General features: G+C 47.5%; 4 protein-coding genes across 6 annotated transcripts; 1 reads left to right on the top strand and 3 right to left on the bottom strand.

The window, feature by feature from the left end:
* Positions 1-2,739: 2,739 nt before the first annotated feature.
* LOC104583064 lies at positions 2,740-3,333 on the bottom strand. The gene has a single exon (XM_010234762.1). It carries the CDS (start codon positions 3,331-3,333, stop codon positions 2,740-2,742), a length of 594 nt encoding a protein of 197 aa, XP_010233064.1.
* A 614-nt stretch (positions 3,334-3,947) lies between these two features.
* Positions 3,948-4,737, bottom strand: LOC106866136 (hydrophobic protein RCI2B). Its single transcript, XM_014898882.2, has 3 exons — positions 4,529-4,737; positions 4,273-4,396; positions 3,948-4,176 (listed from the first exon to the last, which is right to left on the bottom strand). Exons 1-2 carry the CDS (start codon positions 4,613-4,615, stop codon positions 4,313-4,315), a joined length of 171 nt encoding a protein of 56 aa, XP_014754368.1. The 5' UTR covers positions 4,616-4,737; the 3' UTR covers positions 3,948-4,176; positions 4,273-4,312.
* Positions 4,738-12,237: 7,500 nt separating this feature from the next.
* On the top strand, positions 12,238-16,278 carry LOC104582554 (pentatricopeptide repeat-containing protein At1g08070, chloroplastic). 2 transcript variants are annotated; one of them, XM_024459960.1, is made up of 3 exons: positions 12,238-14,382; positions 14,458-14,536; positions 15,838-16,278. In XM_024459960.1, exon 1 carries the CDS (start codon positions 12,316-12,318, stop codon positions 14,035-14,037), a length of 1,722 nt encoding a protein of 573 aa, XP_024315728.1. In that variant the 5' UTR covers positions 12,238-12,315; the 3' UTR covers positions 14,038-14,382; positions 14,458-14,536; positions 15,838-16,278. The 2 variants fall into 2 exon arrangements, with proteins under 2 accessions (XP_024315728.1, XP_010230797.1); XM_010232495.3 differs by having other exon boundaries at positions 14,447-14,536.
* On the bottom strand, positions 14,959-17,514 carry LOC100828590 (auxin-responsive protein IAA4). Of its 2 annotated transcripts, none has more exons than XM_003567452.4 (4): positions 17,128-17,514; positions 15,836-16,050; positions 15,411-15,516; positions 14,959-15,326 (listed from the first exon to the last, which is right to left on the bottom strand). In XM_003567452.4, exons 1-4 carry the CDS (start codon positions 17,337-17,339, stop codon positions 15,272-15,274), a joined length of 588 nt encoding a protein of 195 aa, XP_003567500.2. In that variant the 5' UTR covers positions 17,340-17,514; the 3' UTR covers positions 14,959-15,271. The 2 variants fall into 2 exon arrangements, with proteins under 2 accessions (XP_003567500.2, XP_010230796.1); XM_010232494.3 differs by having other exon boundaries at positions 15,836-16,047; positions 17,128-17,510.
* Between the last annotated feature and the right edge of the window lie 1,158 nt (positions 17,515-18,672).

Genomic DNA, 18,672 nt, shown 5'->3' with positions numbered 1-18,672 from the left:
AGCATTGCAGTCTTCCATGCCGCACTTCTCAAGGATTTTCCTCGCATAAGCTTCTTGACACAAAGTTATTGAGTCTCCTCGCTGACATACTTCTATCCCGAGGTAGTAGCTCAACAAACCAAGATCACTCATCTTGAAAAGATCTAGCATCTGCTTCTTGAATCTTGCAATCTCCCTCTCATCTGCACCCGTGATCAACAGATCATCAACATATACTCCAACTAGGAGCCGTTCCTTCCCATCACCTCGTTTGTACATAGCATGCTCCAATGGACTCTTCTCAAATCCGAGGGACACCAGTGTAGCATCTAGCTTGGTGTTCCACGCCCTCGATGCTTGTCGTAGCCCGTACAATGCCTTGTGCAGTCGCAACACCTTAAGTTCCGCTCCCCCTTCGATGAAACCTGGAGGTTGTTGTACATATACTTCTTCTTGTAGGTCACCGTTCAAGAACGCCGATTTGACATCCATATGATGCAGCTTCCAGGATTCTTGAGCGGCCAAAGCAATCAACAATCGTACCGATTCCATCCTTGCGACTGGAGCGAACACTTTCTCAAAATCAATGCCTTGTTGCTGCACGTAGCCCTTTGCTACCAAGCGTGCTTTGTGCTTTACCACATTGCCATTGGAGTCTTTCTTCACTTTGAATACCCACTTGAGGCCTATGGGTTTATGCCCGGCAGGGAGATCAACCAAGCTCCATGTCTTATTATCTTGGATTGACCCCATCTCCTCCTCCATAGCCTTGCGCCAACTCTCTTCCTCGCTAGCTTTTTCAAACGAGGTTGGCTCTTCGGTACTTAACAAGCACCTTTCCTTCGCTGTGGGCTTCATCTTGACCGTCTTCGTCTTGCGGATCATCTTCTTTGGAGAAGGGTACAACTCCGATAGAAGTCGAAGTCGTTCGGGCGTCAGTCGTCGAGTCCGCGACCGAGTCTGCACCGGCGATCGTACCATCGTCGATGCCCTTTGAGAGGTTGCTGCCGCAGTAGAAGTTTCAGCGTCTGCGCCGGCTGCTGCATCCTCCCCTTCACTCGCTCCTGCCGCGGCAGAGGGATCTTCTGCCGTGGCAGAAACTTCTGCCGTCTCTCGCATCGTGGCAGACGCAGATATTTCTGCCGCGGTTTCTGCCGCGGATCCTGCCGCGGGAGAGATTCCTGCCGCGGCAGAGGATGAGGCCGGTGCTCTATTGAAGCTGAACACCGGTGTAGCGCCGCGGCCCGGCGGCGTTCCTAGTGGATCTCCGCCACCTGCGTCATGGTCGTGGCCTTCTCCACGGTTATGACCTGCATGCTCAGGGACAGGGTAAGATACAACAAACATATCATCCGAATTTTGTTGATTCTCTTCTTTGTTTGAGGACCAATCCCATGCCCTCTCTTCTTCAAAGACGACGTCACGTGCCACGTGAACTTTTCTTGTTTGTGGATCATACACACGATAAGCCTTCAAGTGTCCCTTCAAGCCTGCTTCATAACCCATCAAGATCATCGGCTTACTCCGGTCTTCCAGCTTTCCCACATGTCCAGAAACATTCTTCACATGTGCCATGCACCCAACAGTACGAAGGTGATCGACTGAAGGTTTTCTTCCACACCAAGCTTCATAGGGTGTCATGCCAATGACACTTTTCGTCGGTGCACGGTTTAGCAAGTATACCGCTGTAGTCACCGCTTCTCCCCAAAACCTCCCCGGCAAGCCTTTGCTCTTCATCATGCTTCGAGCCATTGCTACCACGGTTTGGTTCCTTCTTTCAACAACACCGTTTTGCTGCGGTGTGTATGGGGCTGTCAGAAAACGCTTGATGCCATGTTCCTCACAATATGCAGCAAACTCATGTGAGATAAATTCCCCTCCTCGGTCAGTCCGGAAAGCCTTCAACTTTGCCTCTGCTTCTACTTCAGCAGCAATCTTGATCTTCTTGAATGCTTGAAACGCTTGATCTTTCGTTTTAAGCAGCACAACCCACATGTACCGACTGTAGTCATCTACCACGAGTAGAAAATAGCGATTGCCGGCTGGGGTTGCAGGTGAAACTGGGCCACACAGATCACCGTGAAACAAATCTAGTACCTTCTCTGCCCGGTACTTTGCTTCTCTGGGAAACGGCGCTCGCCGTTGCTTCCCTACTAGGCAGCCATCGCACACTTGTTCAACATGATCCACCGTCGGCATCCCAACCACCATGTCCTTCTGGCCGAGTTCTCGAAGCGAGCGAAAATTCAAGTGCCCGTAGCGAGTGTGCCACCTCCATGCTGGATCATCAAGACCAGCTAACAAACAGATCGGCTCTGTTCTGTCAAGGTCAAGAATATACAAGCGATTCTTTGCCCTCTTGACCTTCATCAGTAGCTTGTGTTGTCGGTCATAGCCCCACAGGTACCCATCCTCTAATACGATTTTACATCCCCTTTCCTCGAGTTGACCAAGACTGATTATATTGCTTTTCAGCTTGGGGATATAATATACGTCGGTTAGTACCTTGTGATCACCAAATCTTGTCTCGAAAAGAACTGTGCCTCGCCCTTGTATCACCACCGTGGAACCATCTCCAAAACGCACCGAGCCACCCATGGCTAGGTTAAGCTCTGCGAATTGGGTTTTGTCGCCAGTCATGTGATTGCTAGCGCCCGTGTCAAGGTACCACACATTGCCCGCCTTCACTCTTGCTTTATCATGTAGGTAGACTTTCTTTTCAACAAGGGTTACGGACTCAGACTTCTCCTCGATGACTTCCTATTGACCTTCTTCCATCAGCTCGCACATCTCTACCATCAGCAGCGCCGGATCATCATCTTCTTCCCTGGCCTTATATGCTTTCTCTTTCTGTGGCTTTCGGCACTCTGACTTGAAGTGCCCGTATATTCCACAGTTGTGGCACCTAACCTTCTTACGATCAAACTTTTTCTTGGGGGCCGCACCTTTCTCCTCGGTACCTTGAGGAGCTTTCTTTGCTTGTGCTCGACCTCCTCCTTTAGCTTGATCTCTTCTTCCACTGGACGATGACGAATCGCCAATTTTCCTTGCGGCCATAGCAGACCACTGCGCACGGGTCATCATCAGATGCTCGTCCTCTTTGCCATCTCCGAACACCATCCGGAGTCGTTCATCGTGCGCCTTGTATCGCCCCACCAAGTCCTCCACCGTGAGGGTCTTCAGATCGACACACTGCTCGATTGAGGTTACGATCTGGATATACTTTGGTGATGCCGCGCGTAGGAACTGCCTGACCACGGAGATCTCGGAGAGTGTCTCGCCTAGGTCGCGGATCCTGTTAACGAGCGTCGTTACACGCGCTGCGAATGCGTCGACCGCCTCGTCTTCTCCCATCTTCAAACTCTCATAATTCTTAGCAAGGTTTGAAGGTTTGCCTCCCGGACACGCTCGTGTCCTTGATGCAGGGTCTTGATCGTATCCCATGCATCCTTTGCAGATTTCTTCCCCTTCAGGTGTTGTAGCACATCGTTCGGCATAGCCACATGGATGGCCGCCAACGCCAGGCGATCAATGCGATAGTTCGCCGCTCCTTTGGCGTACGTGTTGCCGCCAGGGTCGACTGCGTCCCAGATCTCTTGAGATTCCATAGCCACCTCCATCTTCATTGCCCACATGTTGTAGTCGCTGCGATCGAGCCTTGGAAACATCGCCGGTGCTGAGTTCCTTCCAGCCGCGGCTCCCGACGTCCCCGCATCCGTCGGCATAGCTCCCGTGTACTAGGGACCGTTTTGCCGGATTAACCTTGGCTCTGATACCAAATGTTGGAAATCAGCCTAGATCCTAGCTCTTTCTCTCGCAAGCAACAACAACGATCAGCAACCTGATTGGTTCCGGCGAGACGTGCACATACAACAAGCAAAGCTAAACCAGATCGATTAGAAAAGCAAGCAGCACTACTATTCACGTCAAGCACCCACACGCGATGATTGATTTGGATAGCCAAAGGCTCGTGTCAAGCCTTGCCTTTTTCTATTTCTTATTTTCTCTAGGATTGAGCTTACAGAACACGTATGCCCATCCTTTTATACACGGCCAGCTGCAGACCGAATCAAACAAGTACTACTCTAGCTGAATACGACTAGAAAAACAACTCGTAAACCGACTAGGACTTGAACCGAAAATAAACTCCTATACGGATTTGATCTTAAGCCTACATTAATCGGACCTGCACAGTTCCTGCAAGATTAGTAACAACGTCAGCTATGAGCCATTTGATGCCCATTTAGGGTCTATCGCAGAAAACGGGGAGCTTATGTTAAAATTAGTTATCACCTTGCTTCCAGCAGCATGTGTCTATATTGGGTTGGTAAATTTACTTGGTGAGAACGTAGACCGCGTAGATGATCCCCGGAAGATAGCCAAATAAGGTGAGCAAGAGGCAGAGCCAGAACTCGGTCTATCACATATAGAGGCAATTTTATTACAAAATAGATAGTTTCATGCAGAGGAACATGCATGTATAAAATGAAGAACTATGAACATAAAAACAAGGACTTCCTGGATACACATGTGGATTTCCTATATGTACCTGGCATCCGAACTTGAGCAAGACCCCAAGAGGAGGGAGGATGATGGCAAGCACGATGCTGACGCATTTCTCTGTGCTGTTAGACATCGCGCTCAGTTCGATATCTTCCTCCCTGCTGAGTCTGAAGCGTGAACACTTCTCTTTCTTTCCTTTTGTTTTTCCAACGGACGAGTCTGAACTATGAATTTGTCGAGCCTTGGCCAGTGCGGAGTCTTATAGGACACGAACGAGTTCGTGGGGGAAGCAAATGTAAATGGTGATGGGATCAAGATGCGCTATGCTGTGGACGGAGAGTGCAGAGGAGCTCCACTACGTCGGTGAGGTGGATACAACAATACCTGACGCATAACATAATTTATGCCACATTGCTTCGTCCGTCAGCTTGCCCAGCTGGGGGTTAGTGGCTTCCTGCACGTATTAGCAGTCACTTCTTGACCTGTGGTCCGCTGTCTCGCTCTCGCCGCCGTAGCGGCGCCCGTGCTATGCACCCAGACACCAAAAGAACGACCGCAAATCTCACCGCTGAATTCTCTGTCATTGAAAGATTGCCTGTCGCTTTACGATCGGTCTCTTAGTTGTGTTGACTGGCGTATGAAGCTTTTCATGATATCAGTGTCAAGAGGTCTCGAGTTCGAAACCCGGTTGATACACTTTCGATTCACGTTTAGACCTGAAGGAGTCACACGTGAGGGGAGTGTTGAAGTATAAGTGAACTGCGACGCACTTTCGATCCATGTTTAACCCTGCGGAAGCCTCACGTGAAGAAAAGTGTTTAAGTATAAGTGGATTATCTAGCTCTTTCCATCAGATCGATTACGCACTTTCGATCCACGTTTAAACCTGCGAGAACCACATGGAAAATGTTGAAGTTCTAGCATTTTACATCAAATCGATTTTTTTGCTGCGTTGGCCAGCACATCTTCATTCTCGTTTCGCTGGGAGAAACAGGAACTCGCCGGACACGCTGCGACGCCTTTTCTTTTAGGGGACACGTTGCGGCGCTTGTTCATAGAGTTTCCGCCGAACTTTTTGTCTCCAAAACCTCGCAGGAGAACTATTATCCACGGCCCAACTCAAATCTTGCCTTCGATGCCGGCCCACCAAGGGAGCGTACGTCTCGTTCAGAAAAGAACAAAACTTTCTCTCTCAAAAAAAAAAACAAAGCGTCAAGACTGTTGGGGAACCGACTGTTGGGGTGGGAGGGACGCCCCCCTCCACCCCCGACTAATCGTTCCCCCACTAACGTTAACTCTTGGGCCTTATCCTTTTGACCAGTTGGGCCATCTAATCTATATATAAAGGAGAGGAAACTACCCCTTGTACATACTGTTGAGATCAGAAATTAATAAAGAGCTCTTGTTTCCCTCTACTTCTTGTTGTTCATCTACTTTACTGTACTTCGTGATTGTGTGTGTGATCGACTCTTTCGACTACGATCTTGGTGTGTAACTCCGGGACCGGCCAGCCGGCAGAGGTTGCACAACACGTTATCAGCACAAGTCTCTACCCCGAGCCTTCATCGAGCCTACTCCAAGCAGACTCTCGATATAAATTACGGAGGTATTGGTTCCGAAATTTTATTGCAAAAATGGATTCTTGTGTTACGATTCCGTTTTTTCGATTAGATTATCTTTCGGATTTTTCTACCCACGGTATGGATTTTCCTCGCGAGATGTTGCCGACCAAGTCGCTGGCCAATGCCGATCATCCTCGCCGCACGAGGGACTTCTTGACCGTAACCATGGGGAGACGGTGTCGCACTGCTGTGCTCACCGCCGGCCACCGCAGGCTCCATGCCGCGAGCGTCCCAAGCCACCCCATGGAGCCGCTGCAGCGGAGCGCGCCGTCAAGCGCTGATGCTAGGCACTGGCCTGGCCGCTGCTCCGAAGTTGTCGCCTCGGGCGTGACGCCGCACCAGCTGCTTCAATGCGTGAGCGCTGCCCTCTGGATGTGCGTGGGCCGCTGCAGGCACTGGCCGTGTGGGAGCTGCCGCTGGCCACGAGCACCTCCGCGGAGTGCTGCAGTGCTGCCGCTAGATCCCGTGCCTCGCCGACGCTGCTGCCAGACATGTTTGGGCGCGTGCCGCCTCAGGAGCACGGCGGGCACGAGCGCGCGCCGCCGCCGCCGCCTTGGGCGCTGGCCCCCGCCGCGTGCGGGCGCGCCGCCGTCCCCATCGTGTGCGCGGGCTGCCGCTCAGGCCCCGCCGCCGCGCCTCGACAACCTCTGTTGTTGCCCCGTGCGCGGGGCCGCCGTCGTCGCTCCATTTGCGGGCACGAGCGCTCCCGCCGCGCCACGGACGCCGCCTCAGTCGCGGGCACAGGCCGCCGCCACCACCTAAGGGGAAACCCTAATGAGAGTTGGCGCGGCTGGGCTGGGCCAGGCGAGGCAGGGAGTTGGGCCACCGGCCCAATAGGCGAGCAGGCGGGCCAGATTCGGTCTGGGACGATAGATTTGCATTTCAGCCCTTGGTCTTTCTGTAATTACGCGCATTGTTTACTGTGCTGCGTTTTTGCGACTAAGACCTTGAAATTGTCAGTTTTTGCTGAAATCGCGTATTTTGGCTCAAAATGGCTTCGGGAATGTGTTTTTGGGCTAATTTTCATGTTTAGGAAACGTTTAACTTGCCATCTCTATGCACATGCTTGTATTACCATGTTTTACCGTTGTTGATTAATTGTAAATATGCTTTATTACTATTAATCATTAAGTAAGACATGAACTCACATTTTTAAATATCGGAACGTTGTTATGAACAACTATATCATTTTATCACATTTATGCGATGGGTTACATGAGGTTACCTCGAGATTATATGTTGAAATCTCGTAAAAAAATTCGCATTAATGATATGAATCATGAACCTACAGTTTGAGGAGCCGACCTAAAATGGTTGGACTTGATTTTTGGACGGAGTTTGGTAGCTTTTGAGGAGGTTGATCGGCTTGGTGTCTTGTTGACTACTGCCACCACCCTGCGAGGAGAACATTTAGGCATTGCACCATCCCTTTGTACTTTTGGACAAGTACATACATGTTGGGAAAGTGTTATGCTTTACCAGATGGTCCTGGTTCCACATGTGTTGTTCATCCTCGCATGTCATAAGTATTTTCAGGCTATGTAATAGCGCGAGGTTTAACCTCGTATAACTGAGAGGGGGAGGCGCAAAATGGAAGCAGTAACTGATTCTATTAAGCTTGGCCAACCCCCGTTGAGTTTGTGCTATGTGTGCTTTCACACACGTCTCTCCCGCCTATCGCTACTGTGATAGCTGATAATGGGATGAGACCATGCCGAACTGTGACATATGCGGAGGATGAGGACACCATCATCAAGTGCACTTGGCCCTCCTAATGATTCATTTGTCAATTGATTTTGATGATTCTATGATATAAAATCACCTGAGGTGGTTGTATATGCTCTGAGCAAGCAAAACATTGTTCTTTCAACACTCGGATGATTTGTGAGTTCATCCATTAATTCCTTTATTTAATATTGATGGCTTGTTATGTTCTGAAAAATATGTAATGCATTTATTTAATTATGTTGCTACTTTCTCGCTTCATTAATTAATTAGATGCTATATTTTAGAACACGTGGCGCTCGAATGGAGGAAACGTGCCTTGTGGATAGTTGTACCACAAACACCATCTTGAGAGAAACTCATTATTTCGAGTCCATTAAAAAGACTCCGGGGAGTATAATGACTATCGCAGGGGGCGAGTCAAAAATAGTAGGCTCTGGACGAGCTACTATCATACTCCCCATGGGAAACTTTGCTCATTGAGGAAGCATTATTGCATCCAGAGTTGACTCGAACTCTCTTGAGTTTTAAGGACATCCGCACAAACGGCCTCCATGTGGAGACTGATGATGATAATGGTAAAGAGTGCCTACTTATCACAAAGCGCGATGCCCACGGTAAGCATGTTGTTGAAAAATTCCCTTCATTCGACACTGTGCTTTACTACACTAAGATTGTAGCGCCGCCCGTGTACACTACCTAAGACTATATTTAGAAGCTCTGAACTATTTTGCTTATGGCATGATAGATTAGGCCACCCGGGTATTAGAATGATGAGAAATATAATTAACAACTCAAATGGGCATGGGGTGAATGTTAAAAATTTCCCGAATCATGATGATTTCGTGTGCTCAGCATGCGCGACGGAGAAATTAATCATTCAACCATCACCATTGAAAGTGAGGGATGAAATCTCTGCGTTTTTGGAACGCATCCAAGGGGATATAGGTGGTCCGATTCAGCCCCTTTCGGGGCCGTTTCGATACTTCATGGTGCTCATAGACGCTTCGTCTAAATGGTCCTGTGTTAACTTGTTGTCTACACGGAACCATGCCTTTGCCAAGTTGATGTCGCAAACCATACAAATGAGGAATAATTTCCCGGATCATCGTATAAAGTCTATTCGAATGGACAACGCTGGAGAATTTTCTTCAAAAGCGTTCGATGATTATTGTATGGCACTTGGAATTAATTTTGAGCACTCTGTACCACATGTCCATACGCAAAATGGACTAGCAGAGGCATTGATTAAGATGATTAAATTCATTGCCAGACCACTCCTACGGGGTTGTAATTTACCAACCACGTGTTGGGGGGCATGCAGTGTTGCACGCCGCAAATCTCATCAGCTATAGACCCACGGCCTACAACATCCATTCACCTGTCCAACTAGCGCAAGGGTCGGCACCGAAAATTTCCCACCTTCGTAGGTTCGGTTGCCAGGTATATGTACCGATACCACCCCCTCAGCGATCAGCAATGGGACCGCTCCGTAAGTCGGGGATATACGTTGGTTATGAGACTATGTCCATAATCAGGTATCTGGACCCCATGACAGGAGACTGTCATACGGCCCGCTTTGCTGACTGCATTTTTGACGAGGATCTCTTCCCGACTTTAGGGCGAGGAAATCAACCTCTTGATGAGAAAAGTAGAGAATTGACGTGGCAAGCACAGGGATCCACGCAAATGACCCGCGCACAAGTGAGACACATAGAGAAGTCCAAAAGTTAATAGATTTGCATGCTTTAGCGAATCAACCACCTGATCACTTTAGTGACTTGAGAAGTGTGACAAAATCACATGTGCCTGCGCGCAATGTATCGGAAAGGGTAGAGATATCCAAGGATCCTGTGGGTCTACCCGCTCGAGTCCAAAGGCCTAAAAGGATGAGAAATCCGGTTCCTCAAATCCCAAGTACTCGGGGACGCCCGACGAAAAAGGATAAGGGGGATTTATCACACTCGGTTACTAAAAAGCCCCGAGAGAGTGAGGGGAGCCAATTGAGACCTGGCACAAGTACGGAATCTCCAGCGCAAGGAATTCCGGACTTTAACCTTCCAATGGTGGAAGCACCCAGCGGAGATGTGAGCGCACACATCGGCGCGGAAAAACTAAAGGACCTCGCTCCAGGAATGGGAAATCCTGTGGAGACAGAGGATCCGCATGATGCGCTCCATGACGAAATGGCCATAGATTATATAACACGGGAGAATCAATAAACCGAGTGACTGCTAATGTCGACATAAACTTTGCTAAGAAAATTGGCGCAATCATTGATCTTGACCTCGAGCCTAACTCGCTCACTGACTGTAAGAAGAGGTCGGATTGGAAAGATTGGCAGAAGGCAATAGCTACTGAATTATTATCTCTGCACAAAAGAGAGGTTTTTGGACCTGTGTGTCGAACCCCTCCCCACGTACGCCCTGTCGACTATAAGTGGGTATTTGTCCGCAAGAGAAATGAAAATAATGAGGTAGTACGGTACAAAGTAAGGTTAGTTGCTCAGGGGTTTACTCAACGACCTGGGGTCGATTATGAGGAAATCTACTCCCCGATCATGGATGGAATTACCTTTAAATATTTGATCTCAATGGCAGTCAATATGGACTTAAAAATGAAATTGATGGATGTTATTACTGCTTACCTGTATGGTAACTTGTCTTTCGGTTCTGAACCAAGACAGAGCAAACAGAGGTCTATACAGTGTTTAACTCAGGAAGTCACTGTATGGACATAAACAGTCGGGTAGAATGTGGTATAATCGCCTTAGCGATTTTCTACATGAAAAGGGCTACACGAGCAATGAAGATTGCCCATGTGTATTTATACGGCGATCCCAAGATGGATTATGTATAATCTCGGTATACGTAAATGATTTGAATATCATCGGTACGCCTGAGGATATTGGGGAAGCAAGTTCCTACTTGAAGTCGGAATTTGAGATGAAGGATTTGGGTAGACCCAAGTTCTGTCTAGGTTTGCAACTGGAACATTCCCATGATGGGATTCTAGTGCACCAGTCTACCTACACTCAAAAGGTGTTGAAAAGATTTGGATTTGACAAGCCATATCCTTCAAAGACTCCCATGATTGGGCGGTCATTACAGCAAGACAAGGACCCTTTCAGGCCGAAAGAAGAGGGGGAGGAAGTTCTGGGTTCAGAATTTCCTTACCTGAGTGCTATTGAAGCGCTCATGTACCTCGCAAATTGTACACGGCCGGACATTATGTTCGCCGTCAATTTGCTGGCTAGGTACAGCTCTGAACCTACCAAAAAGCATTGGAAAGGTGTTAAGGATGTCTTTCGGTACCTGCAAGGGACCAAAGATCTTGGGCTATTTTATAACAGGAATCAAGACCTATCTTTGATAGCCTATGCCAATGCTGGGTATTTGTCGGACCCGCATACATCCAAGTCTCGGACTGGATATGTTTTTCTATGTGGTGGAACTGCTGTTTCATGGAAATCGTCGCACTATATGAAGCATCACGTGAGTGTGTATGGCTTCGATGAATGGTTCGCCACATTCAGCAGACCTGTGGGCTGAACACCGTCCAGACCCACACCATTATCTATGAAGATAATGCAGCTTGTGTTGCACAAGTACAAATGGGTTATGTGAAGAGTAATCTCACCAAGCATATAAATCCTAAGTTTTTCTATGCACATGAGTTGCAAAAGATGAACGAGGTAAAGGTCTTGCATACTAAGTCGTGTGAAAATCTTGCTGATTTGTTCACCAAGTCACTCCCAGCATCCACCTTTGAAAGGTGTGTGCGTGGAATCGGTATGTTGAGACTTAGGGAAATGTAAGGTTCAGGGGGAGATACTTCACATACTCATCGATAAATCTTGATCATGACGATCAAGTACTCATCTTGGAGATTGAGTAGGCTGTACTTTTTTTCCCTCAACGAGTTTTCTTGTGTTTCTCGCATGAGGTTTTTAACGAGGCAATCTGTGTAACATAGCAACGTATCCTATGCGCTCTTTCTCCATGTGTTTTTTCCACTGGGTTTTTTCAGAGTTTTTGAGGCATATGATATACGGGTATCGGCCCAAGGGGGAGTGTTGGGGTGGGAGGGCCACCGAAGCGTGCTCCTCCTCCACCTCCTAAGGAGTTGTTCAGTCTTGGGCATTATCTCTTTGACCCAATTAAACCATCTAGTCTATATAAAGGAGAGTAAACTACCCCTTGCACGTACTGTTGAGATCAGAAATTAATAAAGAACTCTTGTTCCCTTTTATTTCTTGTTGTTTATCTAATTTACTGTACTTCGCGATTGTGTGTGTGATCAATTCTTTCAACTACGATCTTAGCGTACAACCCCGGAACCGGCCAGCTGGCAGGGTTGCACAACAAAGACACGTCTGAAAGTTGAAACTCGCGGCCCATCACGGTGTGCGGACTACGGATGGCAGCAATGCGACTCCGCGAGGGGCGAGGCAGAGCACCGAAGGACGAATTGAGAATCCGCATGGATGACCGTGAGCAGCGTCCACGCGCTGACGACGACCCTCCTGTCCGCGGCGCGCCGTCCGGGTCCGGCCAGGGCCAGCCCCGCGCACGCCGCGCAGCTCCACGCCCGCCTTCTCGTGTCCGCCCGCCTCGCGCACCCGCTCCACCTCACGCAGCTCGTCTCCCTCTACGCCGACGCGGGCCTCCCGGACGCCGCGCTCCGGGCCTTCCACGCGCACCACCTCACCGCCGCAAACCTCCGCACGTACACCGCCCTCATCTCCCGCCTGGCGTGTCCCCAACCCGTCCTCGCCTTCTCCCTCTTCGCCCGGCAGCTTCTGCCCTCCCCTCGTCGCGCTCTGCGCCCCAACCCCCACGTCATCTCCGCCGTCCTCGCCGCCTGCGCGAGCCTCCCGACCATCCACGGCCGCCAGGTCCACGCGTGCGCCGCCAAGACTGTCTCGCTCGCTGACGTGTTCGTGTACACCGGGTTAGTCCACCTGTACGCCAAGGGCGGAGACATGGCCTCGTCCACCAGGGTGTTTGACGAAATGCCGCACCGGAGCGTGGCGTCCTGGAACGCGCTCCTCGTGGGATATGCCAGGAATGGGATGTATCTTGAGGCGCTACGGATGTTCAGGGAGTTGGCGGCACAGGGTCGCAACGTGCCGCTGGATCAGGTGAGCATGTCAAGTGCACTGAGCGCTTGTACCGGGGCCAGTGCTGTGAACTTTGGTCGGCAGGTGCATGCATGCATCGTCAAGGTGGGATTGGATGGGAATGCCGTGTGTGTCACCAACGCCCTTCTTGACATGTACACAAAATGTGGTTGCTCCCAAGAAGCTTCGGTTCTGTTTGATTCTGTGAATTGCAGGGATGTCTTCACTTGGAACATCGTCATTCTTGGCTGCATCCATGAGAATTGCTTTGAGAGAGCTTGTGGAATGTTCCGGTTCATGGTCAGGGCTGGGGTTTTGCCTGATGATGTCTCCTTTACTACTGCATTGCAAGCTTCAGTGTGCCTGGCAGAATGGGCTTTGGGAGTGAGCTTACATGCCTCTGTCGTAAAGACAGGGTTCTTGGTCAGCCAGGGAGTTGCTACCTCGCTCATCACCATGTATTCTAAATCTGGCCGCTTGGATGATGCTCGCAGCGTGTTTGATGTAGCAGAAAATCACTTGTCTATAATGTCATGGACCGCCATGATCACTGCATTGCAGCAGCACGGACAGGGAGGCCCGGCTATCGATCTGTTCGAGACACTGCTGGAGAAGGGCATCATGCCGGACCACATCACATTTGGCAGTGTTCTCTCTTCTTGCAGCCATAGTGGATTTGTTGAGAAAGGGCGCAGGTACTTCAGTTTGATGACCCAGGTTTATAAGCTCACACCTTGGAGTGAGCACTATTCATGCATGGTCGACATGTTCGGACGAGCTGGCCTTCTTGGCGAGGCAAAGCAATTCATTGATAATATGCAAGTTAAGCCGGACGCATCAGTCCTAGGAGCTCTACTTGCAGCTTGCTTGAACTGTGGGGACCTTGAGCTGGGAAAAGAGGTTGCTGAGAATCTCTTTGAGATTGAGCCAGGTAACGCAGGAAACTATGTCCTGCTCGCTAACATCTATGCATTACATGGAAGATTCGAAGAGGCAAAGGAGGTGAGGATACGGATGGTTTCCCTGGATGCAAGGAAGGAAAAGGGATGTAGCTTAGTCAACATTGAGAACGTCAGCATCCGGTGAGAGCAGGTGAGGATTAAAAGATCTCAATGAATGATGGATGAACTTATGGGACACTGAAGCTCATAATATGATTGAGATACATAAAACTAGGCTGCCTTCCGACAGAAAACCTCAGGAAATGATTAAAACCATATGGGGATAAACTTTTTTGGACAAGTTCCCTATGATGTTAGTGACAGCAGAACACACTGAAAGCCATGTAATGAAAATCATGTGGTCAATACTTATACTCTGTATAGTTGGGTTATCACTGCAAAGAAGCATAATTTTGTTCATGGATGATTATTTCACCTCAGTATGGTTACCTGTTTTGATGAAATGAAGGATTATGAAGTGTAATATCTGGTAGGTATATATTAGCTTCATTTAAGCTCTGTGTGTACAGTTTTGAATTCTGATCTTTCTACAGTGGAATCACAGGGAATTGTTGATTTAACATCGAGCAAAAGGTTGCGAGCTAGGCTTTCTGGATGGACTTTCAGACAAGAATAACATACAAGTACACTACCAGCCACATGTTCCTCCGGGTGTTTTTATTCTTAAGGAAAATGCAATTTTCTTTTGTTTCTTAGGAGTTTCTCAGGTTTTAGTACTATTGGATTTTGCTTTAAATAAAATGAGAAATTACTCCCTCCGTTCCTAAATACTTGTCGCTGTTTTAATGCAAACTTACACTAAAACAGCGACAAGTATTTAGGAACGGAGGGAGTACTAATTAAACAATTAAACACAGAGAAAGCTATCCCAACCCAATCTAGAAAGTGTACATATTGTTCCTTTGTTTTTTTACCCGGTTTTCAGTCAACATGGAGAATGCAAAATAGAAAAACTCATTCTGCTATACAAATCTCATCCCATTCCTTACTACTAGTAAGTTTTAGCAAGAACATTCAGAAAACTAAGGAAATTCAGGAAATACTCTTTACCAGCAAGACAGGACATATATTTGATTCCACCAAGGTGGAATGGATTTATGAGTTTATGGAAAATATCTCTTTAACCATGGTATTTACAAGCCAGGCAATGAAACATAAAAAAATGACAGGATTTGGGGATTATATGCCTGGGAGGTGGAAGTGTGGAAGGATTACATTTCTTTTTATATACTGTACACAGTTAGATAACCTCAGATTAACATGCCCACTATATATGATTCCAGCAAAATCTTAATCAACTAACCTAAAGAAAAATAACGAAACAAAATTTAGTGAACTGCATGAACTAAGCTTGCTACTTAGCATTTATCGGTCCTTGTGATCCTTATTTTCTTTACACTGGTCAGGAAGAGACTGCAGAAACAATAAAACGAGTTTCAGATTAATTAAACAGCAAAATAAAGCGCAGATGATGGTCTAAGCAAAGCAGAAACATACTTCCATGGTACGTCCCCAACCATCATCCAGTCTCCATCTTGGTCTTCATAGGTGAGAAAATGAGCAGCCTTCACGCCAGGCACTTGTTGTTGGTACACGTCAGCATCTAATAATAACAAATATATAATTATACAGCACTGGCCACAAGCATTGCCATATGTAAATCATGACATGAATGAATTGAATCAATCTATCAAATTTGGTTTCTGTCAAGAACTCTTAAGAAGAAGAAAAGTCAGAATCTGGTGGTCGGATAGTATCAACTATCAAATACTAATCGCCAGTATCATCAGATTCCCAATAAATCAATCATTCAATCGCGACGTAGTAGCAGATCGGCTCATTTCTACATTGTTCTGGTTCCTTAGATTAGATCATGTGTCTGTACCCTCTAATTCTGAGTTTAGTTTTGGATGCATACTCACAGGTGATGGGGGTCTTAAACATGTTGCAGAGTTTGACGAGAAGGCTGTCGTAGCCATCCAGCAAAAGCAAATCTAGCTTCCTGCCGATCGGAAGGCCCTCCATGTACACCTTCACGAACAGTGTCTGCTGCCGCCGGCGCCTGCTGGCCGACGCGGCCAGGGCGCTCCTAAGGAACGGTTTGATCGGCGGCCAACTCAAGAGTACTTGGTTCCTGCTGATCACCCGATTATGTTGAAAGGTGTTGTTAGTTGATGTAGATGATGGATACAAGTGATCCAATTAGATACGAATAGTACTACTAGGCAATTGATTCGGGTCATGCTATATTCTATTCCTTTCCTTCTAAATTATAAGATTTACCTTTGTCCTAAGTTAACCTTTTGTAAATTTAACGAAGATTGTATTTCTTTACCAGTATCTACAATCTCAATTAAGTATACTATGAAGAGGCATATCATGATGGATTTAATAAAACTAACTTAGAGTCATAGATGCTGTTAGTTTTTCCTATAAATTTGGTTAAACTTAAAAGAAATTGATTTATGACAAAGCTAGAACATCTTATAATTTGGAACAGAATGAGTACATAAAAATAATTACAAACTTGTAGTATTTCTAAAATGGTTGTGAAGATAAGAATTAATGATCAAACAAGGCTAAGCGATCTCTGGGGGAATATAAGGCTGGATTAATCTGCAGGTTCAGTGGCATATGTGACTGTAATGATCAAACAAGGCTAAGCGGTCTCTGTGAGAATGTAAGGCTGGATTAATCTGCAGGTTCAGTGGCATATGTGACTGTATAGATCCCTTGCTATATTTGTGGTGATCAAACTAACCCCTAGCATTAACAGATGATATCCTTTTAGAAAAAATGGTTCAGTCTCAACTGTTTCTCTGGTGAAAACTGAAGTAAATGCCTTTTGTTTTCTTTGAATGTAAGACTAAGATTTGGTTTCAAAGCTTACAGAGAGGAAAGAAAGAAAAATTAAATAGTCATTCAATAAACTGAAACGATGATCAAGATCTGGCATATAAGAAGGCACTGCTAATCAAGAAAATGTACAGCTCTAAAAATAGAATAGATGGATTTAAAGATGTTTTAGGTGTAGGAATAAAAATGAGTTAGATCCTATCCATCGAAATGAAAAATGAACCAAACAAAATTTGTCAAAACAACCATGCATGCATGAATGATTCTTAGAACTAACACAAGCATGCATACATATGGATCAAAAGCAGATCGACACGAAGAAGGGGGGATGAAATTTGTTGTTGTTCAAGAAATTGACCTTGGCATGGAAGGGATGCTCTCAGCCGCTTGGAGAGAGGAGGAGGAGGATAACGACGTCGATAGGCTAAGCCCTAGCCGGAGGTCGGTGCTGAGGTCTGGCCTCGTCGGCCAGCAAGCCGCCGACGCTGTGGAGAGCGCCGGGTGAGTGCTACTGTCCATGGACGAGGAAGGAGACCTGTCTCTACCTTTGCACTCCGCCATGACTAGCATACAGTTAGCTCGGCAGCTGATGGATGTGTGTAGCTAGCTTATGTAGAAATGGAGAGGGGTGGGGTGAAACTAATCACAGCTAGTCTTCAAATTCAAGGAACTAACTAAATGCCCTTACGCAAGGAGAGAGACAGTGCTAGCTAGTCAGAGATCATATGCTTGTGTATATATAGCATTATAGCTGCTGGTAAGCATTAAGAAAGCCAAATGGCTGACATAAAAATAATTAAGGTTCACACCAGAGAAAAAAGAGTAGAGCGATCAAGTAATTAAAGGCAGTGATGGAACAATTTGTCTTCTTTATGTGTGTCTATCTGACAAAAACAAAAATATACTCTTCAAGCTAAAGCGCCCCTTTTTTTTTGTGTCTGATAGGTGGACACAACTGGTTAGGCGAAAGCAGATACTTCACAGTCAGAGCGTCCTTTTTTAAGTTAACAAATCCGTCATGTCCCTCTTTAAACTGACCGATGCTTATACGCCTCTCTAAATTTTAAGAGATATATAGAGAACAATCCAGATTCGAAAGCGCACACGCAGTCTCTATACGATAGGTATAGCATTAGCGTATACTACTACATTGTTAATGATGGATCAAGGAAGAGTACAAACTAGCCCGAAGATATCCGAAGATCGAATTTGATTATCATGTTGGTTAGCTTCCCCATGACAGCGCGCGGACGTGTTGGGTTGGTACGGGGATGCACTCGAGTACGTGCTGCAGGGGATGTGACCAGACCACTACCCCACCCAAATCTCCTCCCTTGTTGTCATCAGCTCTCACATACGCACGCACGCACAATCATGTGTGCACGCTCGAATAGATGGGTCTGCAGGTCGAGCAAGCAACCAAACTAACCACCACATCATCAATCCATCGATCCGTGATGAATGGACGGCTTGCAGTGATGGAGTGGATCGACGGAGCTAGGAGTTGGCGTGTAGTAGAGATCAAGTCAATTAAGGGCCGGGCAGGGCAGGGGCGCACGGGCACCTAGCTTGGTCATAAAGAGGGGAACCTAACCCACCACCAGACAGAGGCGACACGCACGGATCTGGTTGACAGTCGAGCCAGCGCCTGCCGCGGCAGAGCCCTACACGACGGCGACGCCGGGGGACAGAGCAAGGCCGGTGAAAGGGAACGTTGAAACCGACTCGATCTCGCCCCGCCCGCGCGGCCCACGGCTCAGGGGTCACGAGAGATCGGGGCCTGGTCCCGTGTTTTCGGCCAGAAAATCGACCCTCCGAGAGTGGCAACCCAATCGATCCCCGGTGCCCGTCCCGACACGTCAGGGCAGGCGATCGATGTGCTCGATCGAGCTTAATAAAGCTT

Source organism: Brachypodium distachyon, chromosome 2 (assembly GCF_000005505.3).
Source record: "Brachypodium distachyon strain Bd21 chromosome 2, Brachypodium_distachyon_v3.0, whole genome shotgun sequence".
NCBI classification, from domain to species: domain Eukaryota; kingdom Viridiplantae; phylum Streptophyta; class Magnoliopsida; order Poales; family Poaceae; genus Brachypodium; species Brachypodium distachyon.
This window is presented reverse-complemented; position numbering and strand designations above follow the sequence as displayed.